This window comes from Trifolium pratense, linkage group LG7 (genome assembly GCF_020283565.1).
Source record: "Trifolium pratense cultivar HEN17-A07 linkage group LG7, ARS_RC_1.1, whole genome shotgun sequence".
NCBI classification, from domain to species: Eukaryota; Viridiplantae; Streptophyta; class Magnoliopsida; order Fabales; family Fabaceae; genus Trifolium; species Trifolium pratense.
The window spans coordinates 46,260,068-46,284,211 of NC_060065.1; the positions used below are offsets into that span (position 1 = coordinate 46,260,068).

A 24,144-nucleotide genomic window follows, 5' to 3' on the forward strand; every position below is an offset into this window, starting at 1 on the left:
TTTTCATATGAAATGATTTTCTTTAAAATACAATAATTGACAAATAGTCTTTTGTTTATAAAAATTTATCATTAATTTATTTAATTAAAAACTAAATGTACCGATACACTGTAATTTATGAATTTACCATAAAAAATCCCTATATAAAGAGATTTTTGTTATGAATATATTAGTAGATGTCTATTAGTCTTGACCAATATTCATTGACCCATATATTGTCCTATACATAGAGCATATGATACAATGTAATATACACATTGAATAGAACAATACAAGAGTCTATTCTCTTTTCTCTTTATCTCCTTCATCTCTTCTTCTCTATTCTTGTTATTCTCTAGGAATAGTTGATATCACGTTATCAGCATGATAGTCTCTCTCCCTTCTCAAGAAAGGTATAGCAACCATGGGAGGTGGTAAGTTTATTTCCTAATTTTTTATTCTATTTTTTTCGTTTTTTTATATTGATTCACATCCTACGATCCAGAAGTATCGTAGTGAAATTTTTAAAATATGAATCCCGAAGATTCATCGTGTGATGAAATTTTAAAATATAAATCCTGAAGATTCATAAGCCTACGCTTCTAAAATATCAATCCATGAAGGATTGGAAAAATAACTTATTTGTTCTATTATATCGTTCTTAAAGAATTTAAAAATCCAAATTTTGTTCTCCATGAAATCTTGATGAATTCAATTGGGACACATTCCTGAAGGATGTAGAAAATAATTGACGAGATCCATATATTTATAGAGTTTTTGAAAAACTCGTGAATAATTCAATATATTTATGCATCCCTGAAGGATTGCACATTTTTATATAATCTTATTTTATTCATTTTGAATTCCATAAGAATTCAATCTATATGCATCCCTGAAGGATTACACCAATATATATTCTTCTTACATTATAATATATGTTATACAGTTCCTGAAGAACTCGATGTTATATGCATTCCAGAAGAATTGAATAAATGATTATTTTTACATTATAACGATGTTATATAATTAATTCTTAAAGAATTTCCTATGAATTATTTCTTATGAATTCAAAAAGAATTCAATATACATATACATGCATCCCTGAAGGATAACTTTATCAATTTATTTAGAGCTTTGGCTATTTATAATTTTTACTGAATTTATTTTTATTTACAGTTATTATTATTATAATAATAATAATAATAATAATAATAATAATAATAATAATAATAATAATAATAATAATAATAATAATAATAATAATAATAATAATAATGTATGATGTATGCATATCATGTTGATTAAAAAAAAAAACTAATTTGATAGTATCTTGTAAAGCATAAACATATCCCAATAAGTTACTATTAATGTCATTTTCATAACATAGGTTACATTATAATTATTATTAATTTCATTATTTTACTATTTAATTTGCATTATAAAATTTTAGTACGTTACATTATATTAGTATTAATAAAAATAATTGAAATTATCTTTTATTAGACTGTGTTCACTATATGCTTATCTAAACACAGTCTGATAATAGATAATTCCAATTATTTTATTAATACTAATATAATGTAACGTACTGATATTTTATAATGCAAATTAAATAGTAACATAATGAAATTAATAATAATTATAATGTAACATATGCCATGAATGAGATTAATTAGTAACTTATTGAAAATAAATTGGAATATTTTTATGCTTTATAACATGATGATACGTATCAAATTACCCGTGCGATGCACGGGTGTTATGCGGTATTTTATATTATAATGTTGAAAAATCATTCGTATAAATTGAAACAATAAGTATTATGAAAATTATAATAATAACATCAATAAAAACAAAATAATAATAATAATAATAATAATAATAATAATAATAATAATAATAATAATAATAAAGTGATGTTCCTTAAAAAAAAATATAATAAACTGATGTAAATATAAGATAGATATTAAAGATGTGTTTATACATTTCGAAAAGATTACAATGGATCCTATTGCATCTACCAAAATAAGTTGGTAATCCATAAATTGTCATGTCACTATGAAAACGGTTTATGGTCATACTCATACACTGTGGTTAGATTAGTGGTTGCACAACTATCTAGGAATTATATATATCGATGCTTATACATTTAAAAAACTTATTTATACATCAGATTTGAAGTTACTTTGGTATCTTCTTCATTAACATTGATTAGCAATATCTTTAACTCATTCTTCAAAATAACTATGGAAATGACAACATATAATTGACCATGGAAAACAATCGATGTTGAAACATAAGTTTTTATTTATATTATAAATCTCATTGGAGGATTCTGAGTTGGATAAACTACTTTATTATCTCTTACAAAAAAACTACTGTATTATCGAATTTGACATTTATATTAATTTGAAACTTATTGGAGTAAAAATAAACCAACTTAACTCATACTCAAATATCGAATATGATAAAAATCATACAGGACATAACAACCATTAGTAAACTTTATTTTATCTATTTTTTTTACTAACATTAGAAAGTAGTCCTGACAATCAACCAACTCTTTATATTTATAAAGATTGGACAAAAGATTATTAGCAAAAACATTAACCTTTTTGAAAAAAAAACAATAAAATACAAAAAATAATAAAATGAACAAAAAAATGTAAATGAATAATAACCCAAAATAATAATAATAATAAAAATAATAATAATAATAATAATAATAATAATAATAATAATTACAATTAGTACCCCACATTAAATGAATGTAAGTGGATGATATGGCTAAATGAAAAGTTTTCATTGGTTTGTGGATTAGGGTTTAGATAGACAATTCCACAACTATCTAGGATTTATATATATAGATTGAGTGTATATTAAAAAGTCATAAGTTTATAAATGTAGAATATGAAAAGTATAGAGATGAAATAATAAAATAATAATAAATAATAATAATAATAATAATAATAATAATAATAATAATAATAATAATAATAATAATAATAATATAAGTAGAAATGATGTGGCATTGTAGAGTGGTTTATTTGGATTTAAATGGGTGATGTGGCTAAATGAAACAATTTGATTGGTCTAAGTGGATTAGGGTTATGAGAACTATTTAGGAATTATATATATAGATTATTATCATTATTTATTTTATTTATTTTTAATCAACATGACATGCATAGCTTATACAATAGTATTATTATTATAACAGTAAATAAAAATAAATTCAATAAAAATTATAAATAACCAAAACTCTAAAAAATAATTGATAAGGCTATCCTTGAGAAATGCATGTATATGTATATTGAATTCTTCTGGAATTCATAAGAAATAATTTATAGGAAGTTTCTTCAAGAACTATATAACATCGTTATAATGTAAAATTAATCATTTATGCAATTTTTCAGGAATGCATACAACATCGAGTTCTTCAGGAACTGTATAACATATATTATAATGTAAGAGAAATATATATTGGTGCAATCCTTCAGGGATGCATATATGTTGGATTCTTATGGAATTCAAAATGAATAAAATAATATTATATAAAAATGTGCAATTCATATTGAATTATTCATGAGTTCTTCAAAAACTCTATAAATATAATAGATCTTATCAATTATTTTGTACATCCTTCAGCGATGTGTCCAAATTGAATTCATCAAGATTTTATGGAGAACAAAATTTGGATTTTTAAGTTCTTTAAGAACTATATAATAGATCAAATTAGTTATTTTTCCAATCTTTCAGGGATTGATATTTTAGAAGCGTAGGCTTATGAATCTTCAGGATTCATATTTAAAAATTTCATCACACTATGAATCTTCAGGATTCATATTTTAAAAATTTCACTACGATACTTCTGGATCGTAGGCTGTGAATCAATATAAAAAAAATTAAAAAAATAGAATAAAAAATACAGAAAATAAACTTATCACCTATCATGGTTGCTATACATTTCTTGATAGGGGAGAGAGACCATTGTGCTGATAAAGTGTTATGAACTATTCCTGGAGAATTGCAAGAATAGAGAAGAAGAGATGAAGGAGAGAAAAAGAAGAGAGAATAGACTCTTGTATTGTTCTATTCGATGTGTATATTACATTGTATCGTATGCTCTATTTATAGGACAATATATAGACCAATGAATATGAGTCAAGACTAATGGACATCTACTAATATATTTATAACAGTAACTAGTTTTTCTGGTTTTCATTTTCATTAATGACAAATAGACGTAGTTGCATCTGATACAAAACCATTAATACTTTATACTTAATAGCAATTTATTTAAATTATGCTACATATACATTTATTTAATTAGTATTGAATTTTTGGTATAAATGGTCACGATTCGATTCTCACGACTGTGATTATCAGTGAATTGGAACCACTTGATATTAGAATTGACCTCTTAATTAGATTAGACGGTTTAGTGGGTCAGACACTGGTTGGTAAAAAAATAAAAAAATAAAACAGTAGTTAATTATGAGATCAAAATAAAATTAATAAATAAGTTAACCAAATTTATGAGATCAAAATAAAATAAATAAATAAGTTAACCAAAAATTCCAATTTTGCTTTAAAAAAATACTAGTGGTTACCACTTTCGTGGAGTGAGTAATAAATTAATAATGTAAGAAAAATAGTGGTCCTTAAATGGATTTTTTGTGATACAGGGTCAATTATTTAATCTCGCAATAGACAGTTCTGGAACTCATATTTATGTACATAATATTTATCTTTCTATAACTATAAGTGGATATTATTATTTTTTCTATTGTCAGAAAGACAAGTGAATATATTTTTTATATCTTACCCAAAGAAGGACGACTAGTTTTTTTCTTCTATTTTTATAATATAGGAAGATGACTAAATAATTTTTTTTTGACACAGATGACTAATTAATTAAGCTATAGCTTTATGGGTGTGTACACTTTAGTAAAAAGTGTATGGAATAACGTTATGAAGATAGATAGGTCCTATAGAAGACTTAAAAGTAGGATTCTGAGCGCCATATAATGCATAAATCTCTAAATAAAAAGTTTAAAGGATTGTCGAGATAAAGATAAAAATAAAGAAACGTAAGGTGTTCACGGTAAAAAATTTAAAGAACCTAACTCTATAAATTTTTCAGAACACAAACAAATCAATTATTTTACACTTTTTTTTTTTTTTTTCAGTTATGCATTTATTAGTTTAGTAGTTCAAAATCACAAAAACATTATACTTAATATTCTTTAGATTAACTTAGATATTGAGTTTAAATAGTTAAATAGTTCCTCCTAAGACGAATTATTTGGGAGAACTCGAGTTCGATTTTTGGTGAAAATAATTTTTGACCTGAATTTTTTTATTTTGCGGCTGAACTCTAGATTATAGATGACTCCTTCGCTAACTTTTTTTTGATCTTACACCGAGAGAGCTAACTAATGCCAAATAAAAAAAATATATAAATCTTTGGAGTAGTTAAGCAACTCAGGTAAGGGATAGTGTTTTTTGATTAATAAGGGATAGAGTTTTTTTCTCAGTTTAATCACTTGAATTGAAGAAAAGAGAATTATTTTTTCCAAAAAAAGGGATCATTTTTTTTTTTACACTTGACAGATTTTTTTGTCATGCCAAATTGTTTGGTGGCTAAAATTTTCACTCTTGAGTTTCATATGATGGTTTTTTTTTTTTTATAACTAATAATACATAATATTAAGGTTCATAATTTATTTATCATGTCCTATATAATTTTTTACGATATTTCAAACTTCCTTTACGATATTTCAATTTTCTTTGCAGAATTATTGAGGGATGTCATTATTTTGAGACTTGATTCCATTCACACACACAATATTGCATGCTCATTAGCTCATCCTTTTTATTTTAACTTAGTGATAATGATTCACATTTAGACTAGTTTTGTGAATTTTATATTAAAAACCTACCAAATTATAAGAGAAAAAAAATTCACACTTATTAAGAAAGTAAAATATGATAATTTGAAAAGTAAATTTATTTTTTTTACTAAAAATCTTAAAGAGTTTACTCTTTGACCATTTTTAAGATTTATATTAGATTAACCCTGAAAATTTATACCATATATGTGTATATTAATTTGTTACTCTTTCCAAAAGAAAAAAAAAAGGTCTTTAGTTCATTGAAGAGGATAGACCCGATGAAGTGCATTATTTAATTGAAAACACATCTTATTCTATTCACACCCAAACTATTATATTAATAATAATCAATAATCATGCATGCTATACATTGCTACCCTTCTATATATTAATAATATTGGATCTCGCAATTATATCCAAATTACACCATGAACTCAAATATGGATGACCACCAAAACTCACTAGTGTACACCAATAATTTTGAGCTTCACGACTTCATTCACGATCCAAACTTTGATCAATCTATCGATTTAATTCATGGTGAGAATGAAGATGCAATATGTAACTTTGGTTCTAACCTTATCAATGATTGTTTTGTTGATAATAATCATCATGAGCTTCTTTCAATTCCTCCAAACCCATTAATATTTGATCATAACATCAACAACTATGGTAATATTGTGAATGTGCATGATCCAAGCTCTAGCACAATTGGATCCTTCTCTTGTTATGATCGGGAGGTTAAGGGAGAAGGAGTAAATGACGGAGGCCCTTCTTCGGCAACAACAATTACGACGACCGCGATTGATGGTGCCAAACATAGGGCTAAAACCGACAAGTCTAATATACTCATTTGTGAGAAGAGAAGGAGAGATCGAATGAAGGATAAGCTTTATGAGTTGCGTTCTTTGGTTCCAAACATTACAAAGGTAAGCATTTTTATTTCAATTGAATTTCAAACTTTGAAATTCATTCATATACTCATTTAGTGTCCCTTAATTAGCTCATCAGTCGAACTATCTATTTGGTTTAAAAATAGATAAAAGAATTATTTAGTTGTCTCAAAGTAAACATTAATTGACTGATCCGATAAAAGATCTTAAAAATACTATTCACTAAAAATATACTTGGATTTAGCGTTAGTTTTGTAAACTTATCTAAACCAAGTTATAAGTTGCAAAGATATATATTTTGTTAAACATTTATAGGTTTCTTTTTTGCACAAGAATAGGGTTTCTAAACTCTTACTACTAAGTTTTCAATCCAACATGCTTGTTTGAGGAAAAACTTGTTAAAACAACATCACCTATTAATAGGCTTTTACCCTTCTCCTTTTCGGTGGCTGCTTTGAGTGGTTTGGGTGGTTTATTGCTTTTCGGAGTTCTTTTTAATGCTTCTTATGTATCTTCTTTTGTTTTTGAGTATTTCTGGTACTCCTGCTTTGTATTCTGACCGTTTTATATATATTTAACTATTCGTATTCTGATCGTTTTATATATATATTTGTTGTGTAAAAAAAACTATTTGTCATTAAAAAAAAACATCACCTAGAGGTATTAGATAATTCATGTGATTTAGTCAACGAAGTTTAAGAATAGAGGTAGTAGATAATAACATTAAATGCAGAGTGAATTTGAATTTCAAATTTTTGTCTTTGAAGATAATTATTAGGGTAGTGATGTTGGAGTGAATTAGGGTTAATAATATGTTATAGAAAATTTTAATATTATTAAGATAAGATAAGATTAAAATAAACTTATACATATATATCTACAGATGGATAAGGCCTCTATAATTGGAGATGCAGTATCATATGTGCATGACCTTCAAGCACAAGCTTGGAAGTTGAAGGATGAGGTTTCAGGACTTGAAGCATCCTTATTGGTATCTGAAAATCATCAAGGATCAATTAACAACACCATTAATATTCAAAGTTATCCTACTTTCAAGAAAATTATTCAGGTTTGTTTAATTTTTCAATTCATATTTTTTTTGTTTTTCATCTTCGAGATTCTCTATAATTTGAATTTTATCAAATACTATATCCATATAAAAAAATGTTACAAGTAATTTTTTTTTTAACGAGACTTGAACTCAAAACCTTATCTATTACTCCCTCCGGTCCTTTTTATAAGAAACACTTTGAAATTTTTATTTGGTTCATTTTATAAGAAACATTTTGACACAATTCCATTTGTACCCTTATTAAATACAATCAAATAATTCATTATAATGCTAGTGCATTAATTAGAGAGGCCTATTTCTCATGCTAGTCCAAAGTTAGTTTTGGAATATAACATAAAATATTAGAATCATTAATGAAAAAATTTACCATCCTTGGTCTGTGTGATTTTGTCAAAGTGTTTCTTATAATAAGGACCGGAGAGAGTATATGACACGAACTCAAAACCTTATTTTACTTTTTTTTTACATAGAGAAAATGTTAAAGTTATCATTAACCTTATTTACGCAGGATCTTATATATATATATATATATATATATATATATATATATATATATATATATATATATATATATATATATATATATATATATATATATGGGGCTGCTAATTTAGACCCAGTTGGGTCTAAGTTAGCAAGGTGCACCTTTTCAGTTGGACCAAAATACCCATTCTTTTTAATTAATTAACCAAATTATCATCAATGGACGCGGATCCAGTGTCGCGCGCGTACCGCAGTACCATGGTTACAGGCTGTTGATTTCCATCAGACAGCCAAGATCTGATCTCATCAAGACTGTCTGATCAATCAGACAGCCCAGATCATCCGAATCCATCAGATTCCAGCGCGTGCACCACACTGGATTACACCCTGGAGAGAGAAGAATCTACTTTTTAAAAGCAGGACACGTGTCGCTGTCTGATTGGCTGGGCGTGATTTTTTTCCATTTAATATTTTGAACTCAATTATTTCGTTGTAAATTAATTTTTTATTTTTTTTTTTATACCAAAATTCATAATTTTTTTTTCTCTACAAATAGAGACTTGGTTCGTTTGATTTGGACACAGAAAAAAAAACCCAATTTTTCACTACCTTAATCTCATTTTTCACTACCTTACATCAACTCACTGAAACCATTTTACCAGCAAAATGGTTTCAGATTACAACTCTCTAAAACCATTGTACCAGATAAATGGTTTCAGAAGCAAACACAATTAATAAATTACTCACTGAAACGATTCTACCAGTAAAATGGTTTCAGAATACAACTATGTGCAACCATTCTACAAGCTAAATGGTTTCAGAAGCAAATAACTAATAATCAACTTACTGAAACCATTCTACCAGCAAAATGGTTTCAGATTACAACTCTCTGAAACCATTGTACCAGATAAATGGTTTCAGAAGCAAACACAATTAATAAATTACTCATTGAAACCATTCTACCAGTAAAATGGTTTCAGAATATAACTATGTGCAACCATTCTACCAGTAAAATGGTTTCAGAAGCAAACATTAGTTTTTAATTACCGTTTTATCTCATTTAATTAACTAAAAATAGTTTCAGGTCTCCAAAAATTTCATAAAATATACCAAAAGTTCCAGAATATTATCTACTATTTTCCTGGTATAATGGTTTCAGTGAGTTGGTTGAGTGGTGCGTGTTAAATTACAACACACAAGTAACGTATTTAGTAGACAAAAAATGAGATTAAGGTAGTGAAAAATTGCGTTTTTTTTTTCGGTATCCAAATCAAACGAACCAAGTCTCTATTTGTAGACAAAAAAAAATTATGAATTTTGGTATAAAAATAAAAAAATAAAAAATTAATTTACAACGAAATAATTGAGTTCAAAGTATTAAATGAACAAAAATCATGCCCAGCCAACCATTGTGTGACACGTGTCCTACTTTTAAAAAGCAAATTTTTCTCTCTCCAGGTTGTAATCCAGTGTGGCGCAGGCGCTGGAATCTGATGGATCAGGATGATCTGGGCTGTCTGATTGATCAGACAGTCTTGATGAGATCAGATCTTGGCTGTCTGATGGAAATCAACGGTCTGTAACCGTGGTCTTTCGGTACGCGCGCGACACTGGATCTGCGTCTACTAATGGGTATTTTGGTTAATTAATTAAAAAGAATGGGTATTTTGGTCCAATTGAAAAGGTGCACCTTGCTAACTTAGACCTAATGATTTTGGTTAATTAATTAAAAAGAATGGGTATTTTGGTTAATTAATTAAAAAGAATGGTTAATTAATTAAAATCTGTAAAGTACAAAAACCGTTAATTTTGATGTATCTCAATAACATATCAAATGATTTTGGATTTATTTGAAATTTTACACAAATGATCTATATGATGTAAACTTTCAATCCAACGGTGGATTTTATAAAATTTATATCGGTTAAAACGTTATTGAGAGGTGTAACATTTGGTGTCAAACTAGTTGGTGTCAACGGATCCTGACTCTATATATATATATATATATATATATATATATATATATATATATATATATATATATATATATATAAACTTTAATTGGTCTCTCGAAATATGCACACATTTTTAACATTTATGCATTATGCTATATATGTAGGTGGACATGTTCCAAGTAGAGGAAAGAGGATATTATGCAAAAATATTGTGCAATAGAGGAGAAGGAGTAGCTTCTTCATTGTACAAGGCTATTGAATCTCTTGCAAATTTCAATATTCAAAATTCAAATTTGGCTACAGTTTTTGACAATTTTCTATTCACATTTACATTGAATGTAAGTTGAATAATTACCCTTCCCTCTCTATTTACTCATTCCAGTTTCAACATTCTTATTTCTAATTTATTTATATTATAAATTTGATATATCGGTTATTCACTGAATTTAAAAAAAATAACAATTGTTTATATTTGAAATTGGATGAAGCACAACTGATAGAGTATTTTTGCTCAAGGATATGATTAACTAGTCACTGATTTGTTGAAAACAGGTAAATGGTTCTGAACCAGAAATGAACCTTCAAAATTTGAAGCTATTGGTGGTTGGTGCACTTTTGAACCAAGGCTTTGAATTCATGCCATCCTTTTGAGCCATTGCATGAAGTAGTACTCCACGTGAAGGTTGCTCAAAAACAAAAAGTAGTATTACATATTTTGTTGTCTCTAGCTATGTTTTTCTGTTTCTATAATTTCCATCCTAGCTTAATTCAAGTTTTTTTAAGTAGTTATTATATACATTATGTATTTTGGAAGAGTGATTAAATTGATTGACTTTCTTTAAATTATTAGAGCTATCCGAAAAAAGATGGGGACCAAATACAGAAAAGAATAAGCCACTAGGTTTGATCTGGTGGTCAGGAATTTGAATAGTAAGCTAAAAAAAAGTAAGACTAGTGTGCGTTTGTTTTAACTTTTAAAAAAAATTGTATTTTTAAAAATAATTTTTATGAATTGTCAACGAAAAAACATTATGATAACTCAGTTAAAAATAGTAAAAGTTATTTTAAATTCATATTTTTATAAATTAAAAGAGTGATTTTGACATTCAACAACTTAAATATTCACGTTATAAATTTTAACTTAATAAAAATTACAATTTTAAAAAACATTTATCTCTAAAAAATGCTTTTTATGAAAAACTTTTAAAAAAAACAAAAACTTAGTGCCGACATTCACGTTTATGAAGACAAGACAACAAACAGACATATAAGTTGCTTATTATTCCCCTCTAGTGTTGGATGGTCGAGAAAGTAGGTGTAATCCATGATATCAAATCTCATATATATTATTTAAAGAGATTTCATAGATCATCTTTTGTTTCTTATTGTTGCTTCAAGTTTGATTGGTTAACAATGTTAGTGGTAGACATGGGACGGTTTAGGGGAGTATATGTAGTATGATATTTAAAATAAGTTTGTATTATTCAATTATATTACTTGCTCACTTCAACAACCAAATCAATCTTATGTTACGTTTTGATTCGTAAAATAATAAGTAATGGACAGAATAATATATGACAGAATACGATAGTAGAAGCTAGAATAAATTTGAATATGAGAGAGATAGAGAGATAATATTTTTTATATTTGAAAATAAAATACATATTTTAATATTTTTTATAGTTGTATTTTGGACAAAAATTTATCCGATGGTTCAGTGAAAAACAAAAGTCAATTTCTAAATCAAACAGTGTACAATAAAAGTTATCCAATCAAATTCCCTATTTCCTAGCAAACGCACCCTATATTCCTAATGAGAGAGAATTAGTGATGACTCAAATTGTTTGCTACTTCAAATTTTCTATATTGTAAGAGTAGCATAAAAATTAATGTGATTTTGAATCCTTTGAAGAAGATTAGGGATAAAAGTGTCAACCTAATGACTTGGGTGGCGTAAATATTATTGGTAGATAAAAATGTTTAGTTCGGTTGGTAGGGACATCGCATTATATGTGTAGGAGTTGAGATTCGAACTCTAGAGTCTCAGACACTTCATTTAGTCATCTTTAAGGAGAATTTTATAGTCACTGTGCTACTTGATAAAAAAATATATATATATTATTTTCTAGTGTGGCATTTTGAATTGTTGAACTTGAAGCATGTGGTGTTGTTTGTGCTTTATGTGATGAAAGTTTAAAAAAAAAAAAAAAGTGATGAAAGTTAGAAGCATGTTTACTTAACTTTGTTTAATATACACAAATGAGATAAACCCTTCACTATGCACAAGTTTGTTTTCATCATTAAATCAATCTCATATATGAACTTTTTTATTACAAGTCCACATGAAATCATTAATTATCTTGTGTGTTTTGCTTTAGACATTTAGAGAACTGCTGTCATATATTTTACAATTGTATTTTCACTAAAATGGTTTGGAGTGCAATCTCCAATTGGATAGGTTGCAATTTTCTAGTGGGTGAGGCAGTCTTGAATCATTTCTTTATGTGTGGTGACATTATCAAATCAAAGAAAGGTAGACGTGTTCGACACTTGATTTGGTTAAATACTAATTGGTGTATTTGGAGATCGAGAAACAATATTATTTTTCGAGGGGCGGTGGCGAATGTGTTCGAGTTGGTTGACAATATCATGGCGATCTCGTGGCTTTGGTTTAGTGGTCGGGCCAGTAGTAAGTCTGCTTATTCTTACTCCGATTGGTATACTAATCCTTTATTATGTTTACACAACATAAAAAAAAATCTTTTTTTACTTTCATTAATATGTAAAGTTGCTTATCAAAAATAAAATTCAAACATTAAATACATTCCAGTAAAATAAATTAATACAGAGAACACAGTGCAAGCTCTGGTTACAACAAAGTTTTCAGCACGTTTCATGATCAAAAACCTTCCACTAAAAGCAAAAACTCAACACGAAACAAATTCGACATCAGGCAAACATTTTATACTATAATAATCTTATCCCGTCCATTACAGGCCCTCCGTCGACCTTGAAATAAAGCGCTAAAGGCCCTTGCTTGTCCCTTTCACGATTTTGCAATAATAATGCACATGACCAATACCGATGCTTATATATTGCCATGTTTCATAATGAAGAGCAACATCCTTACATAAAAGGCAATAGCCAGTGCCTTGGTTATACATGATATTCTATGCAGCAGATGATGCCATTCAACCTTTCGTCAACTACAACTTTGCGAGGTTTCACCTGCAAGCATGGTTTTACCTTCACGTAAGTCTGCGGCAGTTGGAATTTCAATAGTAAGAAGGTTTAGTGGTAGCCACATGAAAATTAAAAAGCAGAAAATCAATTGACGGGCTCCAATGTTTGCTTAGCCGAGACTGATAAAAACTCAATCAAATTTCCACGAACCTTGCTTGATTCAACATACTACACTTTTTCATTCGTTTTTTATTTATTTATTTATTTCATCACAACAAACCATCAATGTTTGATAAAACAGATTAAACTAGTAAAATTACTATGAAGCTACAAGTGAAGATCCAAACAAAGGACACAAGTTTAAAATATAAGGACAACACTGAAATACGTACCATTACTAGCACAATTCAAGGTCTCTGGCTAATGATGTACAAATTTTAGAGTCCCCTCAATCGTAGAATTCTTTCATTTGGCAGTGTCGTCCAAATAAATCCAGACAGCAATATTTGATCCATGGATTTGCATTTATGATTTATCCACATGAGATTATAGAAAGAGCAGATGAACATGCTACAAAGCCATCCAAAAAACTATTTAAAAATCTGGCAAGTATAAATAATTCACATTATCATACCTTTCTTTTAAAGTTCATATTATCATACCTTACTATGTTTAAAGCAGTTGATTCTATGTTACCAATTCATGCCTGGATAAAGATGCATCCCACTTGTTTCCATTACAGCTCAGTAATTCCATTATAGACCATACTTGTCATCCACAAAGTTCCTTGTCCTGCACACACATCTAATCATAAGTTTATACATATACATAGCAACTGTATTAACTGTAATTTGAATAATGGGACAATGTGAATCTCAATATTGTCAATTGAAAATCGCAGAAAATAGTGGTTTGTTCAAATTCCGCTATGAAATATTGTTATAGCTGCTATTTGACAATATTTTGTACTAAATAGTGCATCGTAGAACAATAGTGATATGTTCAAATTCAACTTCACTATAGCCTTGCTATTTAACAACACTGATAAACCCAACTAAAAAATAATACCCAGCAATGTCATAAACAATTATTCCCAGATAACAACAATTAAACACATCAATTTAACCAGAACTAATGACACAATGTCTGATTTGAGACATTTATCACTCAGTTTTTAACCTACAGAATTTGACATAATATTTGAAAGCACATGATTTCCTGTAATTTGGCTAAAAACAATGCAAAAGACTCTAAACATTGTACACATCAGTTACTTGAATGTATTTTTAGGTCTAAAGCGAAATTTGAGGCAATGTCATTTTAAAAATAATACATTATTATATTTATTAATTTTATTGTATCTGCTATAAATTTCAAAAAAATTAAAACGCAATTACTATGGTCGATGTAAACTTTTACTGTGCGGGTAAATGCAAGACTCGTAATCATTTTATGCAAAATATAATTTTGATTCCTTCAATATAGTGCATCTAGATTCTATAGTCAGATGATCATTACAAGGTGCATATATGTCCCCATTAAATTTCCGAAACATGTCAGCTAAGAGGAGAAGAGGGATTTAGGCTTCACCTGAATTTTGGATCAGCAATTGAAACCCTTCGATTTACATTCAAAATAGGCCACTCAAAGATTTAGTCAGCTTTCACTGTGTTTGATATCCCTCACCACTGCTCCCTTTGGACAACATCTGCAGTATGGTGCCCTTGGTAATCCACGCAGTCATTTCAGGCTGCTGTTCAAAGGGATTAAGAGGATGTTTGTTTCCATCTTCAAGATGCACACCGTACACAAATGGTAATCTAAGGGTAAGGAAACTATCTGGTGGCAAGATCACTGGACATCCAAGGCTAAACTGCAATTTTTGTTCACGATCTGGAACTGACGGAGGCAGGCATGATGCCTACAAGGACAAAATAGTATAATGATTATAGATTGTACCAACAAAAAGAAAGTATGATGATTATAGAATTGAGAAGAATAGCAAAAAGTATAGCTGTATTAATATAATTTTAGGAACTGTAAACAGCAATACTGGAAAGGAGCAAACAGAAATGCACAAAATGTATTTAATAAAGGGTGTTACTAACAAGTGCCCTTAGGGCACTCTTAGGAATCCAAATAAAGACATTATTTATTCAAAAAGTTAAGCCTTTCAATTTCCAATGCATTGAATTCAAACATTTTCATAAAAGCGTTAGCATTTCCCTTTAACATTGATAAGAAGTCTATTCAGAGATAGCACCAAATAAATCTTACGTAAATCAAAAAGGTTTTCCAGTTCATTGTTGATTCTACAGTATCATGGTTTTAAAGTAATCCCAGCAAGGCCAAATACAAGAAATGAAAGAATGGTGTTAGACAAATGCAACGGGTTTGTTTGGCCTGACTTTTTTAGTTTAAAACCTACTTTATAATATAGGTAAAACTAAAAATTAAGAGCTTTAAGAATAAAGTTAAAATTGTTTGATAATTCTTTTTATAGATATTTTTGAACAAGTCTTTTTATAGATATAAGAGCTATTTTTATGCTAACACATCTTTGGTAAACATTTTTTAAGCTCTTATCTTATTAAGCATTATGATAAGTAAAACAATTATGCAATAAGTACTTGTTCAAAAAAAATTATGCAATAAGTAGAATACAAATTCTTTAGGAAACAAAAATAATTAGTTAATAAAAGACACAATTGTTTATAGTCTGTTAGACGATCTTTAAAAGACACAATTTTTTATATAAATAATTTACAAGTTATACTATCTAATAAAGCTATTAAATGGTTACTAGTATATTTTTAAAAAAAAAAATCTTGGTGAATATTTGATTTCTATAGTTATGTATGGCAAAATACACTGTGTCGGAGTATGTTAGTAAGCAGTGCATACAATACTTGTAAATATCAGATTCCAAATTCCCCCTACATTATTGGATTCAAAGAGAGCCTTGAGCCCTTGACCGGAAGCTCAGCAAAAGCACCGTTCTGCATGTTTTCTTCTATACAAAATATGCTACAAAATAAGTTGGGCCTAATATACTCTAAATATATTAACACAACTTGGGCCCAACACACAGCAGAAGGTAGTTTCTCCCAAAAAAAATTGGGTGCCATACTTCTCCCAACTTAAAACATCCATTTGTCAAGATACTTAACTGTTATCTAAGCGAGTCTTTAGCATTTTAATCATGTAATTTTTTTAAAAAAATTACATACAAATATCCAAAATGCACACTGATGAAGAAAGGCATACCTCAAATTGCACAACAGGGCATGTTGCTAGTATTACAGGAAATGCTGGTGTGACCTACAGCAATAACTATACATTAGGTAGGTGATCCGACAATAGTAATTATTATATTACATATACAATTATCATCATAACATGAAAATAAACTAAAAATCAAATATGCGACATCCAATACATTCAGTCTCAAAATCAACCACACGGTTTTCAACCAAAAGTTGGTTATAAATTGTTCATTAGTTACCAGTAAATTTAATCTTGTAGATGAGACCTGGATAAATTATAATAATAAAAACAACTCAGAAAATGATAAAACACAAAATTAGAACTTTTTTTGGTACTAAAATGAATTGATGTTAATTGAAACATAAATTAATGCTTATTTGAGCAGAAACTCATACCATAAAAATCCTTTTAAGCTGTGAGATACCACTGGCAAACTTAACCTCTGCTGTATCTTTCTTATTCCTAGAACGCCTGCAGTGAGGGCAGATCATGTAGATAGGCAAATTTCGGTTCAGCATGGAGAATCCAAGTTCATCACCACCCATGCTATTGGCATGAAGATCCCCTCCAGAATCTTTCATAAGATCGGGGGATTTTGTCAATATATTCACAGATGTCATATTTTTTTCCTTCAGTGGAATAGAAGTATATTCTGCTCCATCAGCATTCAGATGACCATTAGGAATGATTTCATTTGATTTTCCCATATCTCTCTTATTATTGGATGCAGAAAGAATTTCATTTGAGCTTCGGTGAACTTTGGACCAGGAAGCATTTTTGCTTACTTTAGTATGAGATTCCTGATTTCTTTCAGCAGACTCCGTAGAAGAAGATAAATGAGAATCTTCAGATGATGAGTATGAAGATCCAAGTTCAGTGAGGTGATTTGCATTTAACAGGAAACGATGGCCACGGGGGCATTCATGTTCAAATCCAACATATACTATCACATGTTTTAAAGAAGAATTTGGTTTGCTCTTTTCACCACCATTCAAGTATACAGGTACTACATTGCTACCTATCCTCAAAAAAGGGTCGCTGTCTGTGCAACTATCATTTCCATTACCATGAAGCGGTCCCTCAGTAAACAACATATCTTGAGATTTTTGAGATGTTTGGTGATCGATAGTTGCATTACCCCTTTCTGCATTCTGATTACTTGGCCTGCTTTGCTTCACACCTTTCTCTGAACCTGATGTAGGCAATTTCCTTTGCTGAAGAGGAGGGAATCCTGAATCAACAGCCGCTGATCCAGCAACAACCTCAGAAAAAGGTTTTCTCATATTGAAAGTAGGAAAACCTCTACCAAAACTTATATTTTTGTCATCAGCTTTAATAATATCCAAAGATGTTCTATGGTCTTCCACTCCATTTTGCACAGCAGGGTTGGATTGTTTATCACCAGTTTTCTTTGCAATATGTTCAACATTGGGTCCCCTGATTACAGAAGTTTGTTTAACTGTAGTCTCTGTTGAACCAATTAGCCTTCTATGTTTCTCTAGGTATATTGTCCACTTCAGAAGATATTTCTCAGTAGCATAAAATCCACTCTGAAGTAAGCCTTTGGAAGATTCATAGTATCTTGAACCTCCAATACGCAGCAAATTCCAGGAAGAAGATTGAACAGGTCCTTCAACTTCAGTTTCTGGTAGTTTGACTGCAGGAAGTAGCTTATCACAGTCAGAGAAGCAACCAGCATTAGCTGATTCAAAATCAAACGGATCTGGGTGTAACTGTCGTGAACGGCCACAAGCACAGGCATGCAGGAAAAAGTAGCCACTTGAATGTGGCTTAGGCAAAGATCCCAATTCTGAATTACTGCCCTCAACATCATGCCTTTGGTGCATGCATGGTTTTCCCGTCAAACTAACAGCATCACAAAGCTGCCTTCCTGATTTCCAAATGGAAGAACATTCCTCTTCCAATGTTTTTACAAAACGTTGCACAGCAGGTCCTTTTACCATTGAGCGAAATGCATGCAAAGCTTTATCTAAGTGAGCTTCATGTTGTGATGTAGGATAGCAAGCAGGCAAATCTTTCAAATATATCTCCTTTGCAGCTGGAATGGCTCTTTGGCACCAGGAAGTCGAAAACTTAGTGTTCAACCCTCTACCACATTGCAACCAAGATACAGCAACGTCTAAAGGATTTGTAGACTTCAATGATTCCTCTGCTGCAGGTGAAACAGTGTTCCTTGGACGAGGCTTTCTTTTATTAATTTCAAATTCATCCAAGCAACCCCCTTTTGCACAGAGAACTCTACTCAAGATATGAAGACTTGAAGTTAACCAAGTTTCAAAACTTGGAAGATCAGGAGCAGTAAATGTTTTACCAGATGCAACTGAGGCAGCAGCTGCCGCTGCTGCCACAGCAGCCATACCGACACCAGAGCTACTGTTGGTATTTACTAGCCCCCCTCTCCCTCTCAAAATATCAGATTGCCTGTAAATAAACTCTTTAACAGATATTAAATCCTCTTTGCTTGCTATTTGACCATGGCTTTCCAGCAGAAGGGAATCTGAGGTTGCTTTCCCATTCAAGACATCTTCAACAAGTCCTGTGGCAAACTCCAGAGATTCACCTTTTTGAATTGAAAGCCGGTCTAACAAAACAACTGCCCTTGATGCATCAAGTGAAAAGAGAGCTGCAGAAGCTGAGGAACCCCCAGTCCTCACACCGGGGTGAGTAACTTCGGAACCTGATAATGTTCTACATTTCTTAATCAGAAAGCGAATTTGCGCTTCAAGAGACGACTGTAGTTTCTTCCTAAGTCCACCTTCAGATCGACTTGCAGGGCGTGCCAGCACAACAACTGAACCAGAACCTTTAGTAGCAGGAAAATTTGTCTTCCCTACACTACTCGAACTAGAAGACTGATTAAGCGAAGATACATCCGAAGAGTCCTCCCCATTTGTACTGGAATTTGATAAACTGGAGAAGTCATCCACAAACACAAACAGCATCACAGGTATACACTGTCCAGGAAATAAAGAAGTATAAGATCCTAGCCCTGACATAAGAGACACAGCCGACGCATTGCGATTCAAGTTACCACTAGCACCTCTACCCAGAGAAGAATCTAAACCTGACATAGACGCATTGCGATTCAAGTTACCACCACCTCTACCCGGAGAAGAATTATTATTTCCTGTCGATACAGCTCGAGAAGACAATGAAGCCGAAGAATGCACTCTAGACGGTAAGCCCGGCGCACCACCTTGCGACCTAACAAACGGAGCCATAGCATGTTTCGCCGCTTGTAGCACTCGAAAATTCTTTAAAACCCTAGTATCAAACCGTGACCCCTCTTGAATATATATGATAACATGACAAACCTGCATTTCTATCTAGTCAATTACATTACACCAACCAGCCACACACAATTTCATTACCATAAAGTACACACAAAAAAGCACACCCAGGTTCAAAATCTGGTGAAGGAGAAAAATACTAACATAACAATTACTCCCTCTGTCCCCTATTATAAGCAAAATTTTTCTTGTTAGGTTCTTTGAATAATTGATATATCTAGTATATAATATAGACCACGTACATTATAGACTAGATACATCAATTATCAATTATTCAATAAACTTTAAAAAGTGAAATTTTACCTATAATAAGGAACGGAGGGAGTAAATACTAACATTTGTCTATAAACACATGTGCGCATGCGCGCCCACACACACGCGAGGCACCATTCTGCAACATAACCTAACTAAATCACTAACATTACAGTTCTTAAATCCTAATTTCCTAATCCAATCTGGTTTTGCTAATATAATCATCCTACTTTAATTCAGCAAACTTAGCACAATCAAACCAAAATTAAAAAAATTAAAAATAAAATTAAAGATAATGTTCAAAACTTCGATAAGATTAAAGCAGTGATGAAGAAAACGACTTACAGAGAACATGAAAAGCATTCCCTGTAAATCACCAAACTCATGCTCTTCAACAACAGAATCAAATCCAAGCGAAGGTTCAAACGAATCATGAACAGAACAACAACGAGTTGAAGAAAAATGAAGGAACAAAATCCCCTTATCACGGTCACGAAAGTAACTAATTCTTCTACGCTTAAACCATTCCTTAGCTTCTTCATCATCAACGAGTAACGGTGTATCGAGGTTACCAGAAGCGAAGACATTAGAATCGATAACTCGGTTGAGTAAGTGAGTTGAATCGTCGTGTCGTCGCGCTATGAAACCGATTACTACCACGCCGTCGGAGGAAGAAGGAGGTGGCGCCGATGACGGATTCCCGGTGGTGGTGGTGGTTGAAGCGGAGGAAGACGGTGGTGGACGAATGAGGACTCGAACCGGTGACGGAGAAGGGTTTCGAGCTTCCATTAACAGAATCTACTCAACTGTGTCTTCTTCGTTTTGCGAATTTTTTATTTTTTTCAACTTTAATCAAAATTTATTTTATTTTTATTTTGAATATTTTTATTTTTACTTTTTGGTAGTTTATTTAAACTTAAACGCAGTTTGCAGTTTCACTACTTCTTGTGTGGACTTAAAACGGTTAAACTTAAAAATTTCATCAAGAACAAAAAAAAGCTAGAAACTTCTAAGTAAATTTTTTATGGTATTATGCAGCTTTAGTCGTCTTATTTTATAAAATCGTAATTTTGATCTCTTATTTAGTTTTTACGCAATTTTATTTCTTTTATTTTTAAAAATTTAGATATTTGGTTTCCCTACTAAAAAAATAGATAAGTCTGCATAGCCTACTTGAGATTATTAAGGCAGACGGCGGACTTTTTCATTAGGAAAGGGAAGAAGGTGCTAAGCATGTCGGATGTCATACACTTGAGCGGCAAAGGAAAGGTATGAAGTAATTCAACCGATAAGGAGAGGGAGTTAGTACCTCTTTTTTGAGGCTGTCACCTACAAGCCACGCACTACTAAAAATAAAGTACCATAAAGACAAGCATAACAGATACCCTAATTGAGTTTCTAAAACAACCCCAAAAGAAACAAAAAAACATATAAGGATCACATCATCTTTACTTTCTTCAAACTAATAATAATTCACAAATCTCCTGTTAACTTCGTTCAAATTGTGGCTAACCTAGTAAATGTAAAATCAAATTGCATAAGCAAATAATAAGTTATAGAAGTACATGTAAGTCATGTTTATTTAAACTACAAACACATAATTAGATGAAATGATGAAAGGAAACGAGAAATCTGTAAAGTACAAACGACGAATAATAAGATCGCTCATCTAACAGTTCACATAACTTATCCGCGGTAGAAGATCTACTTAACTTTCCCACGTTAGAATCCACTGATAGTAGAAGTACATGGATATATGACCTATTGTCAACATGAGTTTCTTTCCTCGTGTGCTACCTACTTAGGGGTGTAATTGGACTGGTTTGGATCGGTTTCGAGTGAATCCAATATCTGAACTAATGAACTCTCAATTGGTTTGGTTTGGTTTGGTTTTTAGTGTTGTTCAAAAATGAATCCAAACAAAACTCATCGGTTTGGTTCGAATACTTTAATCGGTTTTACCGTGCATTTTTTTTATGTATTCCATGCTTTTTTTTTTCCGATATATTTTTTTCCTATAAGTTCATCAAGTAAGTTCATAAAATACAAAATACAAAATGCAATTCTATTCCCATAAGTTCATCAAATACATAATACAACCATATTGAAATTAAGTTCATAAGCTTTTCAAATAATAAACTACAACAAAAATAAAACTTCAAGTAGAGCAGAAATCATAATAGGTTTTCTTATCCAATTTTGGGTTCAAATCAACACTTCAACGATATTGAAATTCAAACAACTACGAAAGGGATCAACTACAAAATGAAAATCATAAATCACAAACAAGTAGAGCAGAGTAGCGCTTGAGAGTAAATCAAAACAAAAATCAAAACAACACTTGAGATGAGAGGTTACCGTTTTTTGAGGTTTTAGATGAGAGATATGGGAGCAGCGTGAGAGTGTTGTGTTGTCTGTGCAGTGTTGAAGTTTTTTGCGACTGTCACTGCGAGGGAGAGAGTATGAAAGTTTCTAAGTTAGGGTTTGTATTATGATGTAAGTGAGCTAGATTTTTTTTCCCAAGTAGTTGTGCCTGTTTTATTTTTTAATAGATGTAGGTTGCCTAAAAAAATTATTAACTTAGTAATATATATATATATATATATATATATATATATATATATATATATATATATTGGTTCGGTTCGGTTTGGTCACCGGTTCTTAAAATTGGAACCGAGAACCGAACCAAATCACATTGGTTTTTAATTGGTTCGGTTTGGTTTTTGATCCGAACCATAAAAATTGATTTTTTTCGGTTTGAATTGATTTGGATCGTCGGTTCAATTGGATTTTTTCTGATCCGCTTACACCCCTATAGCTACCACTTTGGGTGTGTATAAGGTCATCAATGATTGAGTAAAGTAGGTTATTGCTCTTCTTTCCTCATCCGCTCTAAAAAATCCCAAAAACATTTTTTTATGGTGTATTTTTCTGTGTGAACAATACGGAGAGAAGAGCAATTATAATTAAAATATACTTTGGGCCTTATCACTGGACCTCAATGATTTTCATTTTGTAAAGGGCCAAGAACTGTTTTTTATAAGGTCCACCGACAATGATGTTCTCGTTTAACTTACTTTTTCTTATCAAATAGTTTAATGGTTAGAAATTTCATATTTAAATTAAATAAGTGAGATGATCATGGTTCAAATTTTGGCTCCATATTTATAATGCAATATCTCTGTCAACTAAATTAAGTTCACATTTACTTACTTTCTAATTTTTGGTTCAAAGATGACTACTATTCTATATATTTTGTTTGTTTGTGTGTTTGCTTGTTGAAACACGCTAGAGTAAATGGAATTGATGTTATTATTTTAAGCATTGAAACATGATGACATTGGGAATTTGGGATTATTATTATTATTATTATTATTTTGTCAGGTAGTTTAGTGACTAAAACTTTACTTTTAAAGTTAATAAATGGAAGTATTATGATTCGAATTTCGGTCCTACAATAATATACAATGTTTCTGCCAACTGATCTATTCTCACGGAAACGATTTTCAAAATTATTTTAAATGAATGCAAAATAAAATCGTGATGGAAAATGTACCAAGACAGAAAATAAAAATCGTCATGGCATATTTATGGTGGCAGAGCTAGATTCATCACACGTTATGCGTTTACTCAATAAAATTAAGGAAAATATTAAATAGTTATCTGGCCACTAATTAAGCATACAAATATAAATTTATTACCTTAGAACTTGTACATGCAATGTAATGCAACATATTAAAAATGTAAAAAGTCATATTCATATAATTAGTTTTATCTTTTTTAATTTCTTTAAAGATACAGTATGATCATACTTCTAATTAATGTAACAATTGGTTTCTATCATGCTTA

General features: G+C 30.5%; 2 protein-coding genes across 5 annotated transcripts; one reads left to right on the forward strand and one right to left on the reverse strand.

Moving 5' to 3' along the window:
* Positions 1-6,271: 6,271 nt before the first annotated feature.
* On the forward strand, positions 6,272-11,125 carry LOC123898783 (transcription factor FER-LIKE IRON DEFICIENCY-INDUCED TRANSCRIPTION FACTOR-like). Its single transcript, XM_045949794.1, has 4 exons — positions 6,272-6,805; positions 7,653-7,838; positions 10,444-10,617; positions 10,832-11,125. The coding sequence occupies exons 1-4, from the start codon at positions 6,305-6,307 to the stop codon at positions 10,928-10,930; spliced, it is 960 nt and encodes a 319-aa protein (XP_045805750.1). The 5' UTR covers positions 6,272-6,304; the 3' UTR covers positions 10,931-11,125.
* Positions 11,126-13,031: 1,906 nt separating this feature from the next.
* On the reverse strand, positions 13,032-21,185 carry LOC123897412. Of its 4 annotated transcripts, none has more exons than XM_045948036.1 (7): positions 20,638-21,185; positions 17,125-20,064; positions 16,730-16,783; positions 15,053-15,383; positions 14,125-14,266; positions 13,855-14,032; positions 13,032-13,507 (listed from the first exon to the last, which is right to left on the reverse strand). In XM_045948036.1, the coding sequence occupies exons 1-4, from the start codon at positions 21,079-21,081 to the stop codon at positions 15,126-15,128; spliced, it is 3,696 nt and encodes a 1,231-aa protein (XP_045803992.1). In that variant the 5' UTR covers positions 21,082-21,185; the 3' UTR covers positions 13,032-13,507; positions 13,855-14,032; positions 14,125-14,266; positions 15,053-15,125. The 4 variants fall into 4 exon arrangements, with proteins under 4 accessions (XP_045803992.1, XP_045803993.1, XP_045803990.1 ...); XM_045948037.1 differs by having other exon boundaries at positions 13,032-13,537; XM_045948034.1 differs by having other exon boundaries at positions 14,125-14,254; positions 20,638-21,184.
* Positions 21,186-24,144: the final 2,959 nt, after the last annotated feature.